The following is a 19,385-nucleotide window of genomic DNA, read 5'->3' on the forward strand; positions in this document are numbered from 1 at the left end:
AACATCCGAGCTCCTCTCTTTATCTTTCTCCATGTACACTTGCTGGAATCCATTGAATGTCTAGACCTCTTGTCGTATCTCCTCTTGTTGAGCCTCTTGCTTGCTGCATCCCTGGAATGTCTATCAAAGTGTCCTGTCTCCCTCTCTCTTTGAGCCTCTTGCTTATCTGCTCGTCCTTGTTTGTCACCATTTCTACTTCTAAATAAAATTTCCAACTCCTTCATGCCTATAGCGTCCTTAGTTGGTGGGGAGGTGACATCTTCGTCATTTGCAGATGATACTGCATTCAGGATCCCAGAGACCAACTTTTCCTCTCTGACTTTCTGACAAATAGCAGTTAAATATATCCAGCAGAGGAAAAGCAAAGTAGTCAAGAAGGCAAGACAGAAATAAAAGTGGAGATTAGGAATATGGGGATATGCCTTGTTGAATTTTTTGTTTCATTATGGTGCATTCTTATTGTTATTGGGGTGACTAGAATGTTCTATGATCCAAATGGGTCATCTTTCTGAAGCCAATAGGACACTGTCATGTCAATCTGTTGGTGTCACTGAATCATGTGATCATTTTATGTATAACTTCCTATCAAATAGTATTACAGGGGGTAAATGATGATAGTGTGTTGAACTATCTTTAGATTGGAAATGTGTGTCTACAGATGACTTCTTGCCACAGCATTGTGTCTGTGGCAGTCTAAGGCTAAAGTTAGGGATTCCGAGGAGGTTAAGACACCCTAAAAATTTGCTCGTACATCTTTAGGTGTTCTGTTTGGTCACTTGCATCTCTGTGTGGGACTTTTTAATATAGCTGATATTATTCTCTCCATCATCAGTGCTTTCCTAGTTTGTAGTCATTGTGCTCAGTTTGGGACTTAACCTTAGGGTAATCGTTGATGTGTTCATCTCGAAACAAATAGGGAAGCTTATGCTCTAGCGTTGATGATATTCATGCATGTCTTCTGGGTGGGCAATGTTGCTCTATCTTGTTATATGTTTGTTTATCAATCTATAAATGGTTTACTTGGACCCCATGTCTCATAGACCCACTGAATATGTGTTACCTTTCGAAAGTGCTCGGTTTTCAATGTGTTTCTTGTTGCAGCAGCTCTGAGCAAAGCTTGTTTTTGCGTCATATGAAGACAATGCACGTTTTTTACAGAAGCGACCAGGTTCACCGAAGCAAAGAACTGAGAAATCAGCTGCAAAGCCTCCTCTTCCTAAGTACTCATCCTTTCATTTGAGGAAAGGGACATATCATGCAACTTTGGACTTTGTTCAGTCATTGTGTGACACGTCTACTGGACTTATTGATGTTTATCCAATGGAGGATAGACGGAAATCTTTGCATGAGGTCAATTTTCTAAAAATATTTTCCTCTTGTTTATCATAGTTGTCATTACAGTAGTTGTATTCCTGGCCTATTTAATTTTTGTGATTTCAAGTTGTGAATTTATTATTGACTGATATCTTTTCCTGCACTTTTTTAAATGGCATGTTTTACAGTGTCTTGTGGAGCTTAATACACATCTTGTTATTGCTCAAAATGATGGAGGTATGATTCAGTGGTTGCTGTTACAGGCTACAGCCTCATATTATGCTTTTACTTTGTTACTTTCTTAACATGATACTCCATACAGTGGAATCTAGTATTTGCTCTTCTCAGCTGTTTTTAATGAAATAATTTTAATTCGAATGCATACCCCTAATAACTTCTGCTGCTCTGTGCTCTTCAGTAGTTAATAAATAATTTTGAGACTTATTTATTGTCTAAGACCTACCCATTAGATTGCTAGAGCATGCATGTCATAGTGTGTGCCTTCATGTTCGGTTCGTTTGTGGAGCAGGTGTATGCTTTCCTTTGGGAAAGGGGCTGTATCGAGTAGTGCATATTCCTGAGGATGAGGCCACTCTTTTAAATTCAAGAGAAAAGGCACCTTACCTAATCTGCATAGAGGTTCTCAAATGTGATCAACAAAGGTGGGCTTACTTAAGCAACTCCTTGTAAGAGGGATAGTCTCTCTCTCTCTCTCTCTCTCTCTCTCTCCACACACGCACACACGCATGCACGCACTCTCTCTCCCTCTCTCTCTCTGTGTCTCTCTTAAGGCAAAGTTAATCAGTTGTTCCGTAGATATCTTTATCGTGTGTTGCCTTTCATGCCCAAGCTTCTAAGCGTGAGTTCATAAGTGAATGCTGATGAGTCGTTGGCTTATACCTTATTGCGTAAGATTGGTTCATTGATTGGAAGTTTTTGATTTGTGGCTCATATAAGAGTGGAATCTGCAGCAATAAAGGATCTACTGTCACCTAGCTGAGGTCAAGAAAGATGTCGTGATAAGCAACATGTCTAATTCATTCAATGTTCATCACGAGATAATACACAATGTGTAAAGTCTTACCATTGGAATACCATTTTTTTGTGATGAAGGGTAGCGATCAAGTTTGTAATTTTCTAAATAATATCTTTGTGTTTAGGGAAACTCTTCTGGATGAGGTTGATAGTACGTACTCTAAGGGTACTAGGGTTTGAATTTAATCATCACATCAATTAGTATTAGCAAGTCTTTTATGGATTGGTGAGTGGTGTATGTGAAAAGCATTGGCCATATGGAGCTGAAGGTAGTAATTTGTATTGTTGATTTTTTGGCTGTCTTAATGGCTTTTTGGGTCACGTATGGAGATAAAAAGTGTGTGTGCACGCATGTTGTGCACTGTGTGCTTTACAAAGGTCTCCCAGTCGCCCATGCTCTTATGCTAATAAGGCTTACATACAATAAGTTGACAAAATGTTAATTTGTTGAAAACCTAATTTAGTGTAATGATTTGCTTTGCGAAGGTGATGAAAATTAAAGCTGGTTTTGATGAGTTTAGAGTACAAAAACTGGTTTAGATGGATTCCCATTACTTTTACTACAATTATACTATTGTCTGACTCAGAAGCATATGTTATTGCAGCATCAATAAAGACACCAAAGATGCAGGTCTACAGAAATTATCTCATGGAGGGATTCCGCTTGCCAATGGAGATGTACAATTGCAACGTCCACCCCCTTGGGCCTATCCTGTTTGGAATCAATCTAAATTGCAACATAAGAATACTGATGACATGCTAAGGGCAGCCTCTCAGGCTATTGATCGGGCAATGACCCATTTGTGGGAGACAAAAGTGAAGTTTGTGCATGTGAGTCTCTCTGTAACACAGAGATTGACAGTTGTTATGGATCAGGCTAGTGGACAGCCCCAGAATACATGCAGTACTAGGTCTGCTGTTTCTGGAGCAGAACGTATGCATGCCACAGAGGACTCAGGTTGCAAATGCAATGGCAGGGGCTTGTCTGAATCAGGGGATCCTGATTTGATGTCTACTGAATGCTGTCAAGTTGGAGACAATGGAGGTGCAAGCCTAATGGTTTGTGCTGGGAAAGGAGAGGGCATTGCAGATGCCAATGCAGTTCTGATAGGTGGAAAGGATGGAGCTGCACAGCAGCCCTGTGAGGAAGAATGGGTGAGCGTGCTATTGACAGCTGTGCCGGGTGTGAATATGGAGGATATAGAAGATGAGGAGCCTGTCAAAAGGAAAGATCATCGGCGCGTGCCTAGCACTATTGCAATGGCTCAAGTCAAGGTACCGTGATGAAGGGACATTGTTTAACCTGTTGTTGCAGCCTCATGCTGCTCATGAAATTTGTTCAAGATATGTATGATTGTTTTAGTAAAGGTGCCTTCACACCCTTATGTCTTGTGGAAAACAGCCAGAGCAGTTTCAAGAGCTTATGAGTTGAGATATTTTGAAATGATAGCTGCCCAACTGTATCTTTGTTTTCCCGAACAGAACTGTGCCAGCTTACAAAAGCTCACTGTCTACAGAGATGTGAACATTAAGCGGTGCTAAATCTTGCTAAGTTTTGATGCTGTAGAAGTATTACAGGGATTAAATTTCTTAGCCGGTCTTCAGTATTCCAGTGTAGAAAACCTCCACTATGTTGGACCTTGGAGAACTTTGTGTTTTCCTTATTTAATTATTTACACGAAGGATGACTGCTTATTAAACATCAAACTGAAAGAAAACACTAGAGGATTATAATGATGGGTAATTGTGCGTTGCTTCAGTCATGTATTGATGTACGAGCTTAGTTGGACAGTGCACTCAATATTGAGGCAGTATTTTTGCCTATAGTTTCCTCTTGCCAATAATGGTGAGTTGGACATCAAAATCCATGGTGGTTGTGCAGTTTAAGGAAAGTTTTTGCTGAAATGTCGTATGTGCTTTTGTGCAGGCTGCTGCTGCTAAAGGAGAGTCTCCTCTTGGTCTTCATGTGAAGAAAAGCTCGACAGGAACTACCCTAGCACAATCAGAGGTATCATCTTACCATCAGAGTATGATTTCACAATCGGGGCTACGATCCGCTTAAAGGAGTAAATGATTTTGGAATGAATTGTGAGCTTTCTCAGTAGTCTACAGACCATTATCTTTTAAAGTCTTTTAAACTAGTTTTATACTCTCTCTCTCTCTCTCTCTCTCTATCTATATGTGTGTGTGTGTGTGTGTGTTTGTTTGTGTGCTTGCTGAAAGCTAAAGTACTAAGCTAGTGAACAAAAAGGGTAGAGTAGCAAAATATCAGAAGAGTTACAGGTGTTCAGAGCTAACGCTCCTAGTACATGTCCAGGTTCCATATATCCAGGTAACTTGGTGGCTCTTTGATGAGATGTGAGGAGCTCTCGTATCTGTGTTTGTCGAGCTGTCTCTTGACGTGGTGGAGGGCATGGTCTCCTGGATCTCTGTATCTGATGGGCTACGTCAAGGGTGACGCCTCGTCTCTGACGGTCATCTTTGAGGAGGGCTGACCTCGATTGTGCATTCTTTGGTCCCTCTTCGTGTGTGCTCTGGTCCCTCTCCGTGTCGCATGTGGGTAGAACGGACCTCGATCGTGTGTGCTTTGGTCCCTCCTTATGTCGCCTGTGGGGGTCGCATTTGGGGGGAGGAGGGAGAGAGAGAGAGAGAGAGAGAGAGAGAGAGAGAGAGAGAGAGAGCGTGAGATCCGTGGCAGGCCTCGCGGGCCTATGAAACAAAAGTGCGGAAAGCAATGTAAACTCATACAAGCCACTGTGGGGTGGAGCGAAGGTCTCGCTAAGGCCCTCGCTGAGTTCTAGAAAAACCCACAAACTGAAATACTAATGTAGTACAACATATCAAGTCAGAATAGCCAAGTAGTGTGCTATAGGAGTGAGGCATGAGGGCGTTAGGCGCTCAAAGCTAATGCTCCAAGAACGTGATCCGGCTCCATGTATCTAGGCTCCGTGATAGCTCTCTGATGTGACGCAAAGAGCTCACGTATCTGCATATGTCGAGATGTCTGATGCTGTGGTGGAGGGCGTGGTCTCCTCGATCTCTGGATCCGATGGGCTATGTCAACTATGATGCCACGTCTTTGTCGGTCGCCTTTGAGGAGAGCTGAGATAGGTCGAACCTCAATCGTGCATGCTCTGGTCTCCTAATCGTATGTGAGATCTAGTAGTGGTGTCATGCTTGCTCCCTCTACTGATCCATCTATCTCTTATGTCAGCTAGCTCCTCCTCCTCCATCCTTGAGTGCCTTGGAGTTGACTTCGATGCGTAGAAGTGAGTGACCTGTCTCTGCGCTCGGTCTATCTTAGTGTCCTGTGGCGTGGTGGTGGTCACACCTTGCTACTCTCTGATCTGCCGCAGTAGTGTCTCCCTGTGTCGCTGCATCTTCATCAAGTAGAGTCCAACACAGACCTGGTCCTGAAAGTGGATCAGTCGTGAGAGTGGTTCAAAACCGTGTTCCTCTTGAAAGAAGCAATGGTAGCGCCCTCGGGTCTCATAGTAAGGTGGGCACACACAGAGAAAGTGCTCCTTGGTCTCGACCTGACCCATCATGCATAACCTACAAGTCCGTTGATCTCTGGGTATGTCTGTAGCTCTCCCTACCTCAATCCTCAGCTGATGGGAGGAGACTCGCATCTGTCCAATGGCAATCCTCAGTGCGTGTGAGACTCCTCTGTCCTCAAGATACTGGGGTTTGATGATGAGACCATCCTCTGATACTCTCATGAAATGGTCATAGTAGAGCTGGGTCTTGGTGGGGAACTCCTGGTACCCCCCCAAGTCCGAAATGTGTGAAGCTGGAGGAGGTCTAACCGTATGATGCGGTTAATCTCATCTTGTGGAATCAGCTTAGGAGGTGCATCCATGCTGTATTGAAAAGGGGGGGAGCCTGTCCATCTGAAGGCCATGGTTGGCAAACCATACGGAGACACGTGCATACCATGCTGTATCAAATCCACTCTCTGCAAGTCGAATAGAGGACTCCAATGCCAGTCTCGGTAGTCTCTCATGAGGTAGGTCCCAAACTCTATGGAGGAATGTCACTGTCTGAAAGGTGGCATCGATCTGGAGAGGGATCATAGCAAACTCTGCCTGTACTAGCTGATGAGGGATTGAGGGCTTCCTGCGAATCATCCTAGATCCCATCATTACATCTCACCAAGCGCCTATTCCTCAGTCTCACCGGTAGCTAACTCCGATGCATAGAAGTCTGTAATAAAAGTTTGTGATCTATCGATCTCGGTGACCTGTGGCATCAGTCTCTGCTGCTCTCTGGTCTGTGGCATCAATGTGTCTTTCCATCGTTGCATCTCAATCAGATAGACCTCAACACAAACCTGATTGTGAAAATGGATGAGCTGTGTAAATGGATCAAAGCCATGCCTCTCCTGAAAGAGGTAGTGGTATCGTCATCGGATCTCATAATAGACTAGGCAGACACATAGAAAATGCTTCTCCATCTCGATCTCCTCCATTTGGCATAGTGTGTAAGTCCTTTGCTCTCTGGGTATGCTTGCAGCTCTCCTTGCCTCAATCCGTAGCTGATGTGATGAGACTCGCAACTGACCGATGGCGACCCTCAGTGCATGTGAGACTCTCCTGTCCTCGAGATACTGAGGTCTGATGACACGATTGTGCTCTGAGACCCTCAGGAAGTGGTGATGGTAGAACTAGATCTTGGTGGAGAACTCGTCTCCCCCCCAAGCCCTAGATGTATGGAGCTGGAGGAGGTCCAACCGTATGATCCGGTGGATCTCATCTTGTGCGATCATCTCGGGTGCTATATCCAGACTATATTGAAAGGGGGGAAGTCTGCCCATCTAAATGCCGTGACTACCAAACCACGTGGATATCCGTGCATACCATGCCGTATCAACATCGCTCTCTGCTATTCGCCTGGAGGACTCTAATGCTAACCTCGGTAATCTCCATTGGGGGAAGGCCCAGACTCTGTGGAGGAACGTCATTGTCTGAAAGATGGCATCATCCTAGAGAGGGGTTATGGTGAACTCTGCTTGAATAATTTGATGGGGGACTGAGGGTTTACTTTGAATCATCTTGGATCCCATATTCACCTGTAGCCTCTCAAATCTCCGCTAGTCTCTCAAATCTTTGTCAAGGGTGATGCCTTGTCTTTGGCGGTCACCTCTGAAGAGGGTTGACATAGACCGAACCTCGATCTTGCGTGCTCTGGTCCCTCTCTGTGTCGCACGTGGAGTGTGTGTCCCTCCTCTGGCAGCATTGTGGTGGACACTCCCACTACTAATCCATGATGCTCTCATCTCACCAAGCTCCTCTTCCTCAGTCTTACTGGCAACTGACTCAGATGCATAGAAGTCAGTAACAAAAGTATGTGATCTATTGATCTCGGTGACCTGTGGCATGAGTCCTTGCTGGTCTCTGGTATGTCACATCAATATGTCTCTTTGTCATCGCATCTCAACACAAACCTAATCGTGAATGGATCAGCCGTGTAAGTGGACCAAAGCCATGCCCCTCCTGAAAGAGGCAGTGATATCGTCCTCGGATCTCATAATAGACTGGGTAGACACATAGAAAATGCTCCTCTATCTTGATCTCCTCCATCTGGCATAGTGTGCAAGTCCTCTGCTCTTTGGGTATACCTGTAGCTCTCCGTGCCTCAATCTGCAATTGATGTGATGAGACTCGCTATTGACCGATGGCGACCCTCAGTGCATGTCCTGTCCTCGAGGTACTGAGGGTTGATGACAAGATTGTGCTCTGAGATCCTCAGGAAGTGGTCATGGTAGAATTGGATCTTGGTGGAGAACTCCTCTCCCCACCAAGCCCTAGATGTATGGAGTCGAAGGCTGCCCAACTGTATGATATGGTTGATCTCATCTCGTGGGATCATCTCGGGAGGTGCATCCAAATTGTACTGAAAGGAGGGAAGTCTGTCCATCTGAATGTTGTGACTACCAAACCACCATAAGATGATGTGTCTGGGGGAAAGTAACACACTTCAATGAAGATCGGCTGTGCATATGGTAGCTGAAGTCGAATCCACATATGCCATGCATGCTCCTCCCTTCGTATCACAGAGAGGAGTGGCCTCAGATGTGATCTAAAGAGAACAGCCATACCTCCATATCCTCGTACCCCACTATCCCTCCTCAGGTGTATGCTGCCACTGTGGGTAGCCCTAGCCCTCTCTCTCTCCTGGCTCTCATGGGTCTCGGTGTAGAAGATCATGTCTCTGTTACTGTATGTCTCCAAGAACCCCCCCCCCCCTGCCGGGGCCCGGGTCGGACCAGAGGGTGCCATTACAATTCCCCTGCCATCCTCAATTTGTTTTGCATACTCGTCCCATTGTTCAGACACCGCCATGTCCGCTGCTCCTGCATCTTGTACTTCTTTTTCTGCCCTCTCTCGAATGATCACCTTGCCATCTCTGTAAACTGCCCATTTCCCCTCGTCTTGCAGCGATCACCCGCACCATTCCTTCCCTTCTATGCTCCTGCTGTAGGAGTATCAGATCTTCATCCAGAAGAGCTCCCTTTTCTTTGGTGTTGTATCTTTCTTTAGTACATCTTTCCATGCAAGCATATCTGCCTTCCCCTTCATGATTTGCTGTATGAACTCAGCATGTTTCCCTTGTCCCGTTGTTTGCAAAGCTTCCATTTCCTTTTTGACATTCTGTGATTTCACCACATCAATGATCTTGCATCCTTCCTCTGACGTTTAAGGATGGAATGCTTTATTGGGAAATGTTATATGGGCTGAGCGACGAGGGGGGAATGATGAAGCACATGTATTTGTAATCAGCTATAGACTCAGATTCTGAATAATCATGTATTTATAATCAGCAAAGTGCAGCTTGATGCAGGCTCTTAATAATATTTATTGAAGGATAAACAAGCCGATTGAAGACACAACTTTGGACTGAAGTTTTCAATCCACGTGAAAGCATAGAGCGACTTATATGTGGACCACTGACCACATTGTATTGGTGTTGTCAAGGGGGGGGGAGAGAGAGAGAGAGAGAGAGAGAGAGAGAGAGAGAGAGAGATTTTATCAACATCTACAAGAGACTGTAGGGCCTGTGAGACTTAAAAAAACCCAGATACAATGAGAGCTAAGGGGTGGGCCACTAAAACCAAGCACTCATACCCCAAGGTTAGTGTTTGAAACAATAAAATAGATACATCATGTTGTCCGTTGTAAAAGGAGATGATGGAAGGCCACTGGTTGTCTACCAAATTAGCTGTACGTCCAAGAGCCTGGGCCTTCATATGCTAATACCAACTGTTCATCCCATAGACGGCGTTCGAAAAAAGGCTCTAATGGTATATTTTGTACACAAAGCTATCCATATCGATCTCCTCCTTAAAGTTGTTTCTACAAAGGTATGACTAGATTAGGCTCTAGGCTCAGTACTAATCTAATATGGCTCTAAATACGATGACTCCACCTTTTTTGTCATCCTTGATGAGAGGGCCATTTCAAGGACATGTAGTATCCAATGGGATGAATAATTTTTAATAGTTTAGTACAGATAGAGGTAGCCATCTTCTCTCCCATATTCCCTCCCAATGCTTCAGTCTTGAACATTTGGAGATGGCAACTGTGGTGTTTTGAAACAAATAGGGGTGGGGTGTGAATGCTGAGGTCATTTGCCTACGTTTACAAAACTTGTTCCGTTTCCAATTGTTGAATGGCTGCTTTTTGGATGAGGTTTTGGTTTTATACATACATGTGTGTGTGTGTGCGCGATCGCACGCATGCGTGCTATTAGAGATAAATTTCGGAAAGTGTTTAGTCTGGAGTTCAAGTACTTCTCTAAGATACTTTACCAACACTCCAATACTTCTTTTTGAACTTTCTAATTTTAAATCTCACGGAGTAGAGGATTATTGGTCAATTTTTCTCAATGGATTTGTGAAGCCAAATTATTATTATTTCTTTACTCCATCAAAGCATACTCTTGTGTTGGAGAGGAGGGTCTCAAAGGGTTGCTTGTGTGCTTAAAATAGTTGGTGGTCAAAGATGATTGTCAAATTAGGATGCCCATTGGGTAGTGTTCATATTTTATTTGTTATTGATTGAGTCTTTTTTTGTGTGGGGTCGGCTGTTTATAAGCTACTTTGCTAGCATCTAACAGTCTACCTGGCTCCTTCGCATGTAAGCGGTGCGTCATGCTTCCTGCAGAGTGGCTCAAAATGCAACTTTATCAGGTTGCATATTAGAGATTATATATGCCTTCAGTATTTATTGCTAAAATGCTTGATGGATTACAGGATGTTGGTGGTAGAAATGGGAAAGCCACGGATGCACTTGCCGGAGAGCTGTGGGAGGTTAAAAAGGAACGAATACAAAGGACATCCAAGTTTGGGCACATTCCTGGTTGGGACCTTTGTTCTGTAAGGACTAGAACTTTTTTGTCAGATTTTTTACTGCATTTTGTATGCCAATGGTGACTTGCTAGCTCCCTTCATCATGTGCTCATGAAGTCAAAGCATTTTGTGCAAAAGTTTTAGATCTTACTTCCAAAACAATAGGCTGAGCTGATGAGTCCTTTCAAACAATGACACAGGTAATTGTCAAAAGTGGTGATGATTGCAGACAGGAACATCTGGCAGTGCAGCTGATTTCTCACTTTTATGGTTAGTGTCCATGTCTTCTTTTCATGACATCATATTTGTGAGACCGTTCCTGCTCTTTTGAGGCTGATTGCAAGATCAATCATACTTTCTTGACTTCTAAATAGCCTGACCAGGATCTGTTGCATGAAATGGTAGTCATGCAGAAGATTATAGTGAAATTAAATCTTATTAGCTGGAACTATGTAGTTTTTGATGCATTCACCTTGATTGGTGTAGTAACATCGTTGAAGGCTAGTCCAACTGTATGCATGCTGGAGATGAGCAACTGTGCAGAATGTTTCAGCGTGGGATGTTCCATGAATGGTTATTTTAGAGGATATATTTAATTCATGCAACACAAGTTCTTGCCTGTTCAGTGGTGTTTCATGGCTGACTGAATTTCAAGTAGTCCTTTTGATCTGTGGGTCTGTGTCGCATCTTGCTTCCCTTGGTTGCTTTTTGTTGCTGTGTCCTTTCTCCCTCTTGCTTCTCTTGCTCTCCGTGTTGTGTCCTGTGTGGTCCTTGGTCTTTGTGAGTCTTGTTGGAAATATAAAAATATAAAGGCAGTGTCAGTGTTAGAAAGGTGGGGGCAAAAAGCCCTTGTATAACCTTTTAACCATGGTTACTGGCTGAGTTAGTAGGGTGAGGGGGTTTGAGTTGTCTTGTTGACACTCTTTTGTAGTACTCTCTCTCATTGTGGACAGTTTTTAATCTAGTTTTCTCTTCGCTTCTTGCATCCTTGCATACTTGCCTCCATTTGCCTTCATTTGGTATTGGAAAAGGTTGCACCTTGCTCTCCCGCACCTGGCCGCACCATCTCCAGTCTCGTGTAACTGTTTTGTCTCGTGAAGGAAGGTGCGGTTTGACTCAGTTTTGATCAGCTGCCTTGGTTTCTAGTCTTTGGAACACACTACTCGAGAACGTTTGCTGGTCCGCAAGTTTGGTTCAGCCACTACCTGGTCTGGCCTTGTTGCCTCAGTTTTGGACCTCGACGCCTCTGTATTAGGCCTGGCCACTATCGTTTCCAGCTCGGTTGCTTCAGTTTGAACCTGGTCCAGTTCAGTTTGACTGTTTTTCATCAGGCCACCATTATTTTTGTACTCGGGCCAATTTTGGAACCTGTCCGCGCACATTGTTAGTCAAGCATTTGTTCTTTCATTGCCTAGGCTAGTTTCAGTCAAGAAACAATCTGCTGCAGGTTGTTTTTAAGCAAACACAGGCTGAAATTCAGTAAAGTACATGGTGCCGCCCATGTTGTGATTTTACTGTTTATTTCACGAATATGACCAGTTTAAGGTCACCCTTGCTGTCTACAATCTTTTGAAGAGGGGTTGCTGTTGTAAGCTATGGGAAACCCTAAAGCTTCTGCCATTGCTGTTCAGAATAGCTTCTGCAAAACAGGACAACAGTTACGGTTTTGGAGTGTCCCTTTGCCCTATGAAATTTGGGGCTTTTGCTCCTTTGCTTGCTTTGTTGGTCTTCGTGCCAACGGGATAGTTATTTGCAAGTATAGTCTAGTTATTTGCAAGTATAGTCAGTTGACAATTGTTTAGCTAAGCATTGGCTTGTTGGGTAAGTGCATTTTTGGTTCAGAAACCATTCACAGCAAGTGAAATTTATGGACAGTTTATGCTTTTTTAAGATAATGGCTCAGAATGACAATCAGTTTGGTGGAGCTTTGTCCCAGGAGGACAAACTTGACGGCACTGATTACTCTTTATAAAGTCTTATGGTTAAAGTTGTATTGGTTGCCATAGGTTTATTGTGACTATAAAGGGGGATGAACCCCGTCCTGCAGATGCTGTACCTAATGTACCAGCCAAATCTGGTAGTATATGGCTGCAATCGACCGACACCTGCAGCAATTGCAGCTGATCAAAGATGATGAGATGCCTGTGATGCTGAGGCTCTTGCCTTGATTTTTTCTCAATCAAAGGCTCACACATTAGGTCTTGCCAGACTTCTTTGTGTGCACGACATGTCTTACAAACCATGTATCAGGCAACGAATGACGCAAGGGTTTCATCTCTTAGGGATGAGCTTGAGAATTTGAATATGTATGAGGGTGACAGTTTGTTAGAGCATTTGACTAAGATCCAAGACCTAAGAGAGCACTCCCAATGGACCAAGACCTTAACTTGTTTGGCCCTGAAAACAAAGTATTCGGTCTATCAAGATGGAATATTGATAAGTGTAATCTCAATAGGACAGTGATGTACGCTAGCCCAATTGCATCATGACATTCGTGTGAAGACGGAGGACAGTATTCTCATTCATTATCAACAACAAAATAGAATGTTTACAAATCGGTTCTTTATTATCTTCATTTGCTAGAAAACATCATTATAGCATATGCTTGTGTACTGATGAGAACGTAAGCATTGCTTTGTTGCCTAAGTTATTTTTAGTCTTTAATTTTCTCATTTACTCATGTTATCTAAAGTCGCTTGTCAATTCCCTTTTTTCCATTGTTCTTTAAATGATACATTTTGGAACACAGGAATGCCTTTCCAAGGGATGGATCAATTAGAGATGTTAGAAAATTGCAGCTCATACGTGTGTTCCCATGAGAACAGCTGTACAAGAAGCTATATCAATTCGGGCTGGCTTATGCAAACATTGCAAGACAATAAGTTGCAGCTCCTCTTTCTAGTAGAACAAGGGCTCGTTTAAGAGCTTTAGAAAGAGCACAATGTGCTGATTCAGCAGAAGATTTCTGATGCAGAAGAACCTGACAGCTTGAGGATGCTCAAGACAATGAGCATTGGATGAGAGCCATGAAGGCAAAGTTGGATTCAATCCAACACATGGGATTTAGCGGATCTGCCCATTGACAAAAGGCTATTGGGCGTACCATTGACAAATACAAGACAAGGTTAGTTGCCAAAGGCTATTCTCAGCAAAAGGGGATCAATTATGATGAAGCCTTTGCACCCACTTCCAGGATGACCACGATCAGGCTGCTCATCATGGAGGGAAAGTACATTAGTGGGACTTTTAAATAGCCTTGTTGAATGGGAACTTTCATGAGGAATTATATGTGAGTTGACCTATTGGTTTCAAGATGCTTGGTCAGGAAAATAAAGTAAGCTACTTAAGCCACTTTATGGACTCAAATGAGCTCCACAGGTTGTGCAACTGAAAGTACTCTAGAAGGACAGAGGGAATTTGTTGATAGTGATCCTTTATGTGGATGATATGTTGCTCACATACACCAATGAAGACGAACGTGTAGTATTGAAGAAAAACGTTGAAGCTTTATTTGAAATGTCGGATTTGGGCCTGTTGCAGTATTATTTGGGAATTTAGATTATGAGAGGGCATTGTCATGAAACATATACAAGGCATGTCACACAGGTTCAACATCCAGAATTGTAAGCCAATTTTAACTCCTGTTGAACCAGGGCTTAAACTCTCTTAGAATGATGATGTTGCATGATTCTATGTCACTCTATACAATCAGGTGCCTGATTTATCTATACAGTTTGGGCTGTCACAGAGTAGATATGTGGACAGCCTGAAGGCCACTCGCATCTTGGATTGTTCTATGCGGCAGGTAACTGTGATGATAGAACAGTCCACCAGTGGGAATTGTTTCTTTCTATCATGGTAGCCACCTCTTCACAATTACTATTGAGTGCGTATGGATCATGACAGCTTCATGGGTTTCGCAACACAGAATTTTGTGTTTCATGTTCACATGAACACATTGAAGTACAGAATCATTTTGTCAGAGAGAGATTGCATGCAAGAGATCAGCTTGATCTATTGTCCTACATACCAGAATGGCAGATCTTTTCATGAAAGCACATTCCAGAGAAAAGTTTTTGGAACTGTCAGAAAAGCTTCAGGCTTATTTCGGTTTGGTGATCGACTTCACACGTTGTATATCACGTCACTGTCGCTACAGGGGGATGTTGGAAATATTAGGAAGTTTGGGGATACTTTTGTCTTGCAAAGTATTTTTGTCCCTAACCGCTTCATAATGTGAGTGTCTTTACTATAATTTTTTCTTAATCTATGGTTGAGTTAGGACGTGTGTGCGCGCCCGTGTGTACACTTTAAGCCATAGTTAAGGGTTGAGTTAAACTTTGGTCATGCTGGCACCCTTTTGTACTACTCTCTCATTCTGAACAATTCTAAATCTGACGAGTTTCTCTTCAGCTCCTTACATCCTTGCATACTTGCCTCCATTTGCCTTCAAGTTAGACCTACTCTACTTTGCATCTTGCTGCCCTTGGTCACTTTTCGTTGCTGTCCTTTGCTCTCTCTTGCTCCTCATGCTCTTCTCGTTCTATGCTGGCTGTCCCATGTGGCCCTTGCTAAATGTGTGAGCATTTATGTATACTATGGTCTACACTCACAGTTGGGCATTGATAACGTCGGTACACACACATGTACCTACATATGTACATATGTATGTGTGCTTCATTTTGTTGAGGTATTGACATGTGGAGTTTTGAGCCTATACGCTTAAAAGAAATAAATTGATTTGTGGATGCAAGAATGTAAAGGAATTGAAGTTGACAATGCACACAAACCTTGTTTTTAACTCTCCTCTCAAAACAAGATTTCTGATATGGTTGATTGGGATTTTTAAAGCTTCGATGTTTTTGCATTTTGTTGGGTGGAAATGGTCATGGTTTAATTGCCTTTTGTAGTTCTTTCATAAGCACATTTCTTTTTGAACATGTACTTGCAGATATATTTCAGGAAGCTGGATTGCCTCTTTGGCTACGACCTTATGAGGTTCTTGTGACATCATCCTATACAGCTTTGATTGAGACAATTCCAGACACTGTAAGTGACGAATGGTTATCGATTGCATCTTGCTTGTCCTACTCTCTCTCTCTCTCTCTCTCTCTTTTCTTTCTCTCTGTTGGGAATCCCTTTTCTCTATGTGAGTAGTTTGTTGGTGTTTCATCCGCTTAGACGATGGGTGAGGGAGGAGTTGTGTCTGTAAGTGATGTGATGATAGTTTCTTTGATTTACAGGCTTCTATTCATGCCATCAAGAGTAGGAATCCGAATTTATCTAGCATGCGTGAATTTTTTTGCAACAAATATCAGGAAGATTCACCGGCTTTTAAGCTTGCACAGGTTAGTAGTTTTTTACTCTTTTTTATGTCATCTCCATCGAGCACGTTGATTTGTAGGTTTAGTGATTGGTTTGGTATGCTTTGTGGTATATGTCTTTTCCAATGAGAAGCAATCTTTTTCAAAACTTGGAAAGTCCTATTTAATATTTTGAAATACTTTTTTTTTCAGGGGGGGGGAGAGCGGGATGAGAAGAGAAGCATGCCATTATTGGGAACAAATGGTTATGATATATAATTTCAACAAACTTTCACATAATACAAGAGAGGGCAAATGCATCACAGTCACATGATGAACCTTTTGCTTATTACACCAGATAGATTTGACTGAGTTTGGAGCATCCCCATTAGAGCTTGATGCAACATTCTAGGTTATCACGTACCTCTACTAAGTCATGGATTATGGCGCTTATTCCTCAAGCCAACGTAAGTTACCATGGCTAGACCATGAATGTTTAGGGCGACTAGAGGTATTGGTATGCACATACATGGAGTTGATTTGAGAGTCTGGGGCTCCACATGCCTTTCAGTATAGCATTTAGGCCCGCTCTCTCCTGCTCACATATCACGAGATCACCAAGTTTCTTGACAGTATCTCTTATAGCTGCACACATTTAGGACTTGGTTGGCACCCATTGAGCATCCTAATATCCTATGAAGCTCAACTTCTATAGGGACCACTGAGTGCGAATCTCAAAGGAGGCCTTCATTGTCCCATGAGGAGATAAAGAGATTGCGCCCGCCCCCCGTCCCCACACACACATTTAAAAATAAAATAAAATAAAAAAAGTAAAAACTTTTGATTGATTATATTACAAGAGTAGCAACCTCAAAACGAGGCAGCCAAAAGTACATCAACTGAAAATCTCAATGTGTGCTAAATATACATCATGATCTATGTAGTGCGTTTGCAAGCAATCAAAGAAGGATTGCTGCAGAGAACACTTAAAAAAACCAAACAAGGAAAATATGGGATCACCAAAGACACACACACACACACACACACACTTTTTTTTGGGTAATATCCAGTGCTGTATTTATATGCTCATAAATTTACAAGATGGGAAGTCTCCAAAATAGAGAGTATCCCAAAGATTAGAAACATAAAAAGAAAAGCTCTATGCAAGAAGCATCTATATCACCCTCATGGCAGGCATCATATAAGGATTGCCGCAATGAGGCTCGGAAAGATTCATATGACTTGTGAATCTGCCGACCCAAGTATGCCAAATTATGCTCACTCCAGATTGTCGAAAGAGCCCAATATCTCACCCAAGAGAGAAATAGTGAGTATTGAGACAAAGACCTCATAAATCTGCCAAACAGCCAGAAATGTTTCCCAAATCTGTGACTCAGGAAACGGAGTCGAAGTTGATCTGAAATTCTTCCGAGGAGGTTTCTAGAACACTGGCAGTGCCAAAGCATATGAGGGACAGTCTCTGAAGGAGCCTGACATCGTAAACATGTGGATGGTGTAATGCGACGTTTGGCAAGTGTGACTCCCACTGACAATGTGCCTGTCATGCATCCCCAAAGAAAAAGTCTTTGTTTCAAAGGCATTTTACACTTTCATAATATCTGGAGATTCTTCCGCCACCATGAGAGGGGCTTCCTGATATGCCACAGAGTATTAGCATATTGCTGAATCCATGGAGCAGGCTGAAGAAGCCTGTAGGCTTTGATGGAGGTCAAGGCAGGTAGAGGAACAGGATGAGAGCATGTAGCAGAGGGTTGCAATTGCCAATCCATAAGCCTGTCTGTGTCAGCCACAGGGGGAACAGGTACTTCCCAATGATCTGTAGTCCAATGACCATAAGGAGAAGTCCTCATGTTGACACACATGGATGCTATCATACAAGTCCATGGTTGTTGTTGGCATAAAAAAGTATGGAGCATAGTCGCCTTCCTTGCAAGTACATGATATCTTATATTGAGGATATTAAGTCCACCATGCATCCTAGGAGAGCACACCATTTCCATCTTCATCAGTCTCAATGCTTTCACAGCAGTTTTTGTCCTCCATAACATCTCCATAGCTTGAGACATAAAGGCTGAAATATCTCTGGATGACCAATGTAGCAAAGGCAAAAAGAACTGAACAGAGGACATTACAATGGACTGTACTATTCTGAGCCTGACATGAAGTGGCCAAGTATAAATTTTCTAGTATTCCAGTTTATGTTGAAGTCTTTGGAAGATCCATTTTAATTGCTGCCTCCTGGTGATATGCCATCCTATAGGATATCCCAAATGTCTGACTACATCTTTGGAATGCACCACCTGACCTGGCCAAAGAATAGAATGCCAGTCACATTGTTTCAGGGGAAGCAATTTGGATTTGTCAAAATTGACATGTAATCCCGCTGCCAATCCTTACAATGATAGAGTGGTCATAAGCATGTGAACTTCCCGGGGAGAATTCTGTGGCATAAAGAAGGAATCATCAGCATATGCTTGTGCCAAAAAAGATGCAGCCCCAGGGATTTCAAGACCAGTCATCTGTCTTGTGTTTGTAAGATGATCAAGATACATTAAGAGGGGATGGGTCGCAATGGCATAAAAGAGAGCGCTAAGAGGGCAGCCCTGTCTAACTGATCTACCCAATGTCCATGACCGAGATAGATGACCCCCAAGAATGCACTGAGAAGTAGAGCCAGAATAAAGCCAGTAAACTGCATTTGCTATCTTTGGACCAAAGCCCAACTTTGTCATGATTTGAGAGATAAAATCCCATTGAACAATGTCAAATGCCTTAGCAATATCTACCTGCAATATGAGCACATCTTGATGCGAGTACTTGGCATATTCGATTGCAGTCAATACATTGGAGATATTGTCATGGATTTGTCTTCGCGGCACGAACCCATATTGATGAGGATGAAGGCTCGCATTCAGTATCCCGTGAAGCCTATACACAATCATTTTGGCAATGAGTTTGTAAACTACAGACATCAAAGTAATAGGCCTCCAATCTGACATATGGTCACACATATGTTTTTTGGGCACAAGTTTGACTATGCCATGCTTCCAAGAGTGCGGTAACTGATTCTCTTGCCAGGCAACATTGATCGTTTGCAAGAGGATATCTTCCAAATCATCTCAAAAAGAAATATAAAATTCCACCGTAAGGCCATCCCAGCCAGGGGACTTGTATTTGCTGAGGTGGAACAATGCATTATCAAGTTCTGTATCAGTAAAAGGCCTCTCCAAGGTAAGAGCATCCTCCATTTCCACTATTTCAGAAACATATTGGAGGAATTCAGTCCTCGCATCAGTCATTTGATTTGATGGGGAACCAGGAGCAGAGAACAGTTTCTGGAAATAATTTTGGCATTCATCTTG

General features: G+C 42.9%; 1 protein-coding gene across 2 annotated transcripts in view; it reads left to right on the forward strand.

Annotated features, from left to right (window-relative positions):
• The window catches only part of PI-4KBETA1 (phosphatidylinositol 4-OH kinase beta1), a 51,121-nt gene that overhangs the window by 24,366 nt on the left and 7,370 nt on the right, over positions 1-19,385 (forward strand). For both annotated transcript variants that reach the window (XR_015543363.1, XM_087395996.1), the window contains exons 2-10: positions 1,159-1,350; positions 1,503-1,551; positions 1,844-1,976; positions 2,955-3,624; positions 4,277-4,357; positions 10,604-10,726; positions 10,900-10,969; positions 15,651-15,748; positions 15,943-16,047. Coding sequence is in view for 1 of the 2 variants with exons in the window: in XM_087395996.1 (XP_087252122.1) it covers positions 1,159-1,350; positions 1,503-1,551; positions 1,844-1,976; positions 2,955-3,624; positions 4,277-4,357; positions 10,604-10,726; positions 10,900-10,969; positions 15,651-15,748; positions 15,943-16,047 (1,521 nt within the window). In the remaining variant the exon portion in view is untranslated. The remainder of the gene's footprint in view (positions 1-1,158; positions 1,351-1,502; positions 1,552-1,843; positions 1,977-2,954; positions 3,625-4,276; positions 4,358-10,603; positions 10,727-10,899; positions 10,970-15,650; positions 15,749-15,942; positions 16,048-19,385) is intronic.

This window comes from Dipteris shenzhenensis, chromosome 24, assembly GCF_047967505.1.
Source record: "Dipteris shenzhenensis isolate YYH24624 ecotype China chromosome 24, Dip_SZ_1.0, whole genome shotgun sequence".
Lineage (NCBI taxonomy): Eukaryota > Viridiplantae > Streptophyta > Polypodiopsida > Gleicheniales > Dipteridaceae > Dipteris > Dipteris shenzhenensis.